This window comes from Genypterus blacodes, unplaced genomic scaffold, assembly GCF_046128005.1.
Source record: "Genypterus blacodes isolate CSIRO-AG114 ecotype Tasmania unplaced genomic scaffold, CSIRO-AGI_Gbla_v1 ptg000131l_1, whole genome shotgun sequence".
In the NCBI taxonomy this organism is placed as follows: Eukaryota; Metazoa; Chordata; class Actinopteri; order Ophidiiformes; family Ophidiidae; genus Genypterus; species Genypterus blacodes.
In genome coordinates, this window is record NW_027466933.1 from 388,914 (window position 1) to 397,216 (window position 8,303).

Consider the following 8,303-nt stretch of genomic DNA (forward strand, 5'->3'; position numbering starts at 1 on the left):
GAACAGATCGGATGCCCTGAACATTGCCGGTAGCACAATGCTGAACACAAACAGAGTGACACTTCTTTCCTATATTATTTTACAGTGTTTTATGATGAGGAGCGCATTTTCCATTCAGAAACGAGAGCTGCTCCATACAGCCACAGCCAAACCATCAGGTAAAATCTCCATTTGCATTACAGTCTGGATGTGTGTGATGTCTCTGTGAAGTGTTTGTGACAGTGTGTGTTTGTTTTCAGATGGAGATGTGGCCTGTTTCTCTGAATACATGGACGTGTGGATGCACAGTGAGATGTTTGAAGCTCTGGCACTGTGGTTTTCCAGGACTTTACAAGTTGAAGGTGAGTATTTCTGACAAAATGAGAATATGAGCTCTACTATAAGATAATTTGCATTTCTTCTGATTCACCTCTTGTCTTCCATAAGTCACTGTTGCCTCTCTGGACCTCCAGTTGTCTGCCTGTGGATTCTCACTGCACAAAGACGCTGAGGAGAATTTCCTTTTCAGAGCGAGTTACACTGGATGCCTCATCCAACAGCAGGTGCTGTATGAACTTCTCAAAGAGCAACAAACGCTGACCCTCGACCTCAGCTGTTAGATTTAGTGACACTAATATTGTCCTCTCTGTTCAGCATGGCTACAACGTCCTCACGCTGAACTTGGTGAAGAGGATAAATGGATTTGGAGGCAGAGCTCACACTGTTATGATGAAGTGTCCGGTGGTTTCTGTCGTACCTGACAAAGAACACATCCAGTGTGACCCAGAGTTCATCCAGGTGATGGAGAAGACGTAAGATGGAATAAAGACATTTAAACCAACAATGTTGTGTTCATGACTAAATGTGTGAACCCACAGGTGACCAGACAGATTCCACATGACAGCTGGAACAATGAGGTAGGGACTAAAATGCTGAATGCTGAAGAAGAAGACCCAGAAAGAATGAAGCCTTGGGGCCTGTAAATGTCTGAATGGTTTCTGTACCAGAACAAGAGATGTATTATGTTCCTAAAAAGGCTAAATGACTGTGATTGCTGGAATGTCCTTACACCTTAAGAGTTCTGATTTTATTTTACATACACACTTGAGTTTGTGCTTGTTTTCCAGTTGCCCTGGTCTCTGTCTCTGAGGGATCATCTGGTCGTAGCTCTGGAGGACTCCAGTCTGATCCAGATCAACACAGACATGCTGGGGGCAGACGTCACAGTCCAGGGCCGGAGGAGAGAGATTCTGAGCCCCGTCACAGTAAGAAACCGATCCTGCCATCTAGTGGCGAACTGGTAGCATCGCAATTAAGTTGAATCCCAGTTTTCTGTTTAATTCATGACATTTTAACTCTATTAAGTAAGAAAATAAGAACAATAAGAACTACTACTAGTACAGCTACCAAAATTAAATGGATTTACAGGACGCCTGTGGGAGAACCTGTACAGTAACCTGAGGTAATGTGCAGTAATACAGTTGCAAGGTGTGTGTGTGTATGTGTGTGTATTGATGTAGGAGTCTAAATTACATCACAGTGGAGACTCATTGTGTTATCTTGGCCTGTGTTTGATTTCTTCCAGGTGATGGAAAATGAAGGGGAGTTCTTGGCGTTGAAGCTGGTCAGCGGTCAGTATGCGTACAGTTTAGAGGCCACGTGTCCTAAAGGTGAGTATCAGAGAGGAAACAGTAAGGGAAGGACGCCTTACTGGTGTGTTGTTGATGTACCGTGTCTGTCCCAGTCACATGTCTGCACTGTCGTGTGATTCAGAGTCCACAGCAGCAGACGACGTCGTGCTGCACATCTTCAAACGCCGCATGGGCCTGACGCGGCGAGGGAGCTCCGACTCTGAGGCGCTGACCGTCACTCACGTGTCGCTCCAGCAGACGGATGAATTCACCGTGAACCAGACGAGCGACTTTGTGACGCTGCTGATTCCTATCAGGCAAATCCTCCAGAGCAAGGTCGGTCAGTGCTGAGCCGGATCGCATCTCGCGCTTCTGTCTGCTCTAATTTCTGATGTTTGCCTGTGTTCTCACGAGGGCTCGTCACTGTGTCAAACATTCTAAAGCGGGTTTGTTTTACAGGCCTGCACAGGCGACGAACAGCTCCAGCAGCCATTCTACAGGCTGGATGTTGTCCTCACCTTCAAAGAGACAAATCACCAAATGCACTGGAGCATGGAGAACACACTGCCATGCACAGGTAAGTGTGCCGGCTGATGAACACAGTAAAACTAAATTGGTGATTAATTATTGGATGCCACTTTGACCAGCAGCCATTTAAAGGCTTTTACTGTAATCACATCAGGCACTCACACACTTTTTGTTTATTGCCATCAATCAATCATCTGTGCAGCACCTTTCATACAGGTTAGGGACGTCTCCAAGTGAGCAACAGCCACGGAGAGAAAAGCCCCCACCAGGAACGCAACACACACACACGGCTAAATAACTCCATATTTACAGATAAATCCTGTTTAAATGTTTATAAAAGGGGAAAGACAAAACCTCACATTAAGCAAAAATGCATGTGATGACAATAAACAAAGAAAACCAGTGAGATTTAAGACAAAAGAATGGAATTTACAGTTTTTTCAGCTTTTTTTTCTTCTGCATTTTCTGTTTTTATGTTAAACAGACTTATTGTAACATTGCTGCTGCTTTCATCATTTTAAGCTCTATAATCTTTAAATCCTTCTTTCTTGTGAAATGAAATGAATCCTCATGTAACTTGACTTCTGCTGACTCATTACAGATTAATACTCATTACTCTGTCTATTTCAGCCTACATATTAATAATATACAAGGGAATAAAGCTGACAGCACAAAATGTAACTGTAGGATTTAAATTTATTCAAAATCTTAGGAATAATAAAAAAAGATGCTCACTTTTATTGTAACAAACATAAAATGTCACATGTTCAGTTGATAATCCTCATAGAAAGTGAATTGTAAACATATTTGGTGTTTTCTTATTGAAGTCGTTCCGTCTCCTCTCCACAGACGGAGCTGCCGTGTCGTCCATCACGCCTCTCCCTGCCGCCGCTCCCAGGCTCGGCTCAGCAGCGGAGAGTTTACCGTCAGAGCGCCGCTCCTCCGTCCCCACGGGGAAACCAAATAAGGCAGCCGAGGAGAGCGGGGCAGAGTTTTCCACAGCCGGCACGCCGTACGTACCGACGCAGGCCGCAGGCTCCGGGTTTCACACTGATAACATTCCACTGACAGAGTCTGTCAATGAAACCATCACATCTACAAACGCCACAGAGTCAGACTACTTTAGTGTTGAATTTGAAACCAACACAACAACAACAACACAAGTGCTACAGCACAGATAGATGCACCTGAACACACATGACAACAACTCAACACAATCGGTAAACTTTGGCATTCAACCGAACCCTGACACACAATAGAATACTACCAGGTTTATCCAGAGTATCATTCTCAAACACAGATCCTGGTTTGATGCCATATAATGAAACATTGTGTCTCTGTGTTAGTGAGTGATTTATTGTCTGGTGATCAGTTAGAGATCTCACAAATACTCCAGCTAGGTCTCAAGTTGAACTCAACCTGCCACTAACCTTTGTGATCTCTATGAAACAATAAGACAAACAGGCATTCTGAAGGCACAGCAGACTTCACCTGCTCTTTTGAAAACCTTGCGAGGTGTTTGATTGCGTCAGACTCATGTGCCGGGCGTCTGTTTGCCGTCTTGGTGTGGTGGTCAGTCGGCGCTGTGAAGCTTGATTACACAAGCAGAAACCCAGGCGGAGCTCTGCCAGCCGCTGCCGCAGGGCGGACGAAGTCCAGACGCAGACAAACCAGGCGTTAGATAAACACTTCTCCAACCAACCATGCAGAGCTGTGTGTTATTGAAAGTCTTCACAGAGGGGCAGCATGTGAACGGATCCCAGCAAGGAATCTTAACTCTTTACAGAAGTTTAGGCTGCTCGTGTTCAAATTCACACAGGATTTAAAACATTCCCTCTCCTTTGAAAGAGGAAATCCCCAGTTTCCCTGATCTGAACTTGATTTCCCCCTCAGTGATGCTGTGTCCCTCAGCTGCACTACACTCTGTCACCAGGAGAGGGCACTCTTGTATCTGTTTTCACTAAAGTCTCTCCCCAGGACTTCTTCTTCTCCACACATATCCCAGGTTTTACACCATTTCTAATGATCTTATCCCCTTTTATATGATTCTGAAGTAGACGCAGCCTCATCCTCATTTGCCTGTTGTGACATTTGAGCTGCATGAACGCAGAGAAATCCACGTTAATGTCAAACAATTGAGCCTCCTGTGTGTAACACGCGTGTGAATCCTCCCCTGCTCCACTCCAGCTGTGAATAAAGCCGCCTGTGCAGAATGCTTTACAATGCAGCGCCGCTGTTTTCAGCCTTTTTTTCCCCTTTGTTATTGTGACCTCCTGGTACGCACCAAAGAGCCTGTAGAGGAGAACAGCACTGTGTTACGCACTTACATGCATCATATACAATGGGCTGTGGGGCAGAAAATCTAAACTTCCTCGTGCCTTTGGTCCCCATCTGCTCTGTGAACTTATGAGCAGGAAATGGAATAAGTGGTGCAAAAAGCACGCCAACATCCCGGCCGCTTTCATGTGGCCTCTCCCGCGGCCGTTAGCCTATCTGGATCCACTGCTAACTGTCTTTACAAAGTTAAAAACCCCTTTCATGTCCCACTGTTTCTTTTTTGTTTTAATTTCAGCCTGAGCATATGGTTTGCACATCTGGGAGATGCTAAGCATGGTGGCACCCAACCCCCTCACACACACACACACACACACACACACACAGCTTCTGTGAAGTGATCCATATATGGTCTTCATCGTTATTGCTCATAATCACTCATCATTATTATAAACAAGTTCCTGTGCTGATTGGCGGCTTTGACTTTGCTGTGTAAAGATGCAGAATGATTCAGACGCTCCTAACACAAGAGAGACTGTGAGTCAGGGGAGAAGTTTAAAACATCCTGAGGACGTCTTTCTTCTTCTCCTCCTCTCCACTCTGTGACTGAAGGTGGCAGACAGGATGAGTGTGAGACAGGACAAACCAAACGGCTTCACACAACAACATGTAGGAAAATAAATCACTATCGCAGAGGTGAAGTCTCTATAGTTCATGTACAGATACACAGTGTGTGTTGTTCCAGATCTGCTAACGGGCCTGAGAGCAGACTGGACCTCAGCTGTCTGAGCGGAGGAGCAGCTGATCACATCAGGAGACGTCACGCCTGCGTCTCCTCTCTGTTTATGTGAGAATCACACTTTACTGTGTTTGTTTATATACTCTAACATCAAACATGGCCGTGCTGCTGCTGCTGCTGCTGCTGCCCACAGATTCTCCCCTGAGTGTCACAGCAGCCGGGCCTTCACACATTTTTGGGCCGAGATAGATGAGATTTTGTGGCGGAGGCTGGAAGAGGGAGAGGAAGAGAGGGGGGGGGAGGAGGAGGAGGAGGAGGAAGGGTACGTGTGGCTTTGAGTGGTTTGCTTGGGCCTCTTCATCTCGCTCGGCGGGTAATTACAGAATCATGGGTCAACCACGCATGTAACCACGGTTACGTTGCACAGTAGCAGATGTGCTGGTGACATTAGCCAGCGCCTGAGCAAAAAGGTAAATAAAAACAGATGCAGCTGGTTGCTACGGACCTGAGCCAAACCTGCGTCTGCCCCTAATTGTTCCCATGTGGGCCGGCTGAGCCTGAGTAGTAAAAGGGGGCGGGGCTGCCATGTTTAAGAGATGCCCGGGTTTCTCAACGCGAGAAATTTATGAATGGGACAGTGAGTCTGTGATGCTGGTGTGTGTGTGTGTGTGTGTGTGTGTGTGTGTGTGTGTGTGTGTGTGTGTGTGTGTGTGTGTGTGTGTGTGTGTGTGTGTGTGTGTGTGTGTGTGTGTGTGTGTGTGTGTGTGTGTGTAACCTCATCGTCTCATTGCGTTTTTGTTTCATTCCCTTTTAACCCTCTGAGCCTCTCTATGTGAAGGTAAATGGCTGATAGTCTTGTCGCCTTCTGTGCCTGGATGTGTGTGTATTTCTGTGTGTGTGTGACACTGTACAATGTCAGGGAGGTCCCGAGCTGGACCCCCGCCAGGCGCTGCTGCAGCCCAGATGAAAAATGGAGGAAGGGGCTCGATTTCAGCGATATCCTGTCCTCGCTCGGCGTCTGATTACTGTACGCAGCCTGCACAGAGGCCGGCGTGTGTGTGTGTGTGTGTGCATGCTTGTGTTTACCGGTGTCTTCGTTGCAGTGAGAGTGTGTGTGTGTGTGTGTGTGCTTATTTTGGCTAATGACACACAGGATAAGAAGAGGCTTGAGGGTGCCTTGAAATTCCTGATTTAGGGGTTCAACAATTTGATAAACAAACAATTTGGTGTTTGGTGCTTCTTCTGACTCGCTTCTGTCTTGCTGGAATGTGGTCGATCCTCCTCTTCTTTCACAACACGCACAATTACACACACGCACACACGCACACACACACACACACACACAGGACCACGTCTTACACTATGAAGCTGGCTGCCAACAGCGCGTGCCTCCTCTCCCTCTCTCATTAACCGCAACTGTCAGATCCTCCAGATGATGAGCAATTAAACCAGATAATAAACACTCGCCATCAATTCCTGTTTGTTGATGTTGTTTTTGTTGTTGTTGATGTCGACGAGCTGGGGGCTCCTCTCCTGCCACCTTAGTGCTAACTAGTACTTGAGTAACACGCCGGAGCGGCGGAGGAAGAGTCCCTGGCAGCACTTTGCCCGCTCTGGAAAAGGCCTCGCTCTCTACCTGCTGATAATAAATAAGGCACAGTGAATGTTAACAATTAGATCCTAATCAGACGCCGCTCACACCGGCTCTTTTATCCGCAGGCTTGACGGCAAAGAGCAAACAAAGAGCTGCAAACTGTCAAGATTAAAAACACTCCTTGGGATGGGTGGTGTCTCCGGGCTTCATAAAGGTAAGTACTGTAATCTCGCCGCTGCTTGCTGAGACGAGTCGCGTGTTTGCTCTCGTAGCAACGCGATAAGGCCGCCGATCGCTCCCTGACGAGGCTCGTCTCCCCCCCGGCGACCAGAGGAGAGACGAGTCGGCGTTAAGAGGGACGGAGAGAGGGCAGCGGTTAGGATGAGAGGAGATTTGTGTTGTGATTTGGTCTTTTCCCCCCTTTTTATGCAGAGCAGCCACGGCCCTGCGTCGCTGTAATGAGCTGAACTCTGCTCGACCTCCTGCACAGGTCACAGGGTCCGCTCACTCCTGATTGTTCAGCCTGTGAGAAAAGAAGCCTGGGATGGTTTTCCACTTAATTTTGATGGCTGGACAAAGCATTCTTAGGAATTTAAAGACAATACCCTTTCTTCCAAAGGTTATAAAAACATGTATACAGCTGCAGAAGGAGTTTCCTGACCCAAAGGCAAAATATGGTATCACATATTCCTATTACCAATCAGGATGGAGCGGCCTGGAAAATAATATACAAGATGAAACTGCGGCGGGTTGAGAAAAAGGAGAAAATCCTGATCTAATTTCCCTTCAGCATGGAAAAGTGGACGTGGCCTCTTGTTTTCAAACCAGATTTCCCTCAAAAACACTTTGAAAACCAAACAGATTTGACAGTGTTGGATTTATTGTCCCGTGCTCTTTTGTCTTCGGCGCTCGCTGTTTGTGTCTTTGCCATGGAAACGGCCCGGGTTATTTATCTTTACAGCCCTTTTACAATAACGTCCCTTTCCTGACCAAACAACAGAGGAAATATCAGGTCAAGCCTCTTCCCTCCTCTAATGATCTGCTCAATACGGCCGCCTCTGTATTTCAGTCCTGCCGCGCACACACACACACACACATAAACACACACACGCGCACACACGTACACACGCTCGCATAGGCATTGTGTTAAGAGGAGCCCTGCAGCTTGTGATCATGAGAAAGTGCGTGGTGGAGGAAGCAGGCGGCTGGGATGAGCTCAGACAGAAACACTAGATGGAGACAGAGGAGACGGACTGACGGGCGGCGTTTGACAGATCATGCGAGAGAGTGTGTGTCATTGTTGGGAGTTTAGGCCAAATCTTGTTGGATGTGACTGCAACACACACACACACACACACACACACACACACACACACACACACACACACACACACACACACGCGTACACGGAGTGAGGTGGTGTTTTATCTGAGGCGTCTCACATGGTGCCGGGGCTGATGGGTAGTTTTGGGCGTAACGAGGCCTCTAATGTTCCAGAAATGAATGCGTTGAAGTTGCTTTTTTAGTTTTTCCTCCGGTTGAAACTAATAATCTGCTT

General features: G+C 47.0%; 1 protein-coding gene across 1 annotated transcript; it reads left to right on the top strand.

Annotated features, from left to right (window-relative positions):
* The first annotated feature begins 256 nt into the window (after positions 1–256).
* Positions 257–4,653, top strand: ciroz (ciliated left-right organizer protein containing ZP-N domains). Its single transcript, XM_076163441.1, has 9 exons — positions 257–341; positions 427–542; positions 634–777; positions 858–896; positions 1,107–1,244; positions 1,565–1,649; positions 1,753–1,946; positions 2,070–2,187; positions 2,988–4,653. The coding sequence occupies exons 1-9, from the start codon at positions 269–271 to the stop codon at positions 3,317–3,319; spliced, it is 1,239 nt and encodes a 412-aa protein (XP_076019556.1). The 5' UTR covers positions 257–268; the 3' UTR covers positions 3,320–4,653.
* The last annotated feature ends 3,650 nt before the right edge of the window (positions 4,654–8,303 follow it).

Coding starts and splice junctions, on each gene's coding strand:
- ciroz (XM_076163441.1), top strand. CDS start 269: ATGGACGTGTGGATGCACAGTGAGATGTTTGAAGCTCTGGCACTGTGG. Junction 778..857: donor GTGACCCAGAGTTCATCCAG/GTGATGGAGAAG, acceptor GTGAACCCACAG/GTGACCAGACAGATTCCACA. Junction 1,245..1,564: donor AGATTCTGAGCCCCGTCACA/GTAAGAAACCGA, acceptor GATTTCTTCCAG/GTGATGGAAAATGAAGGGGA.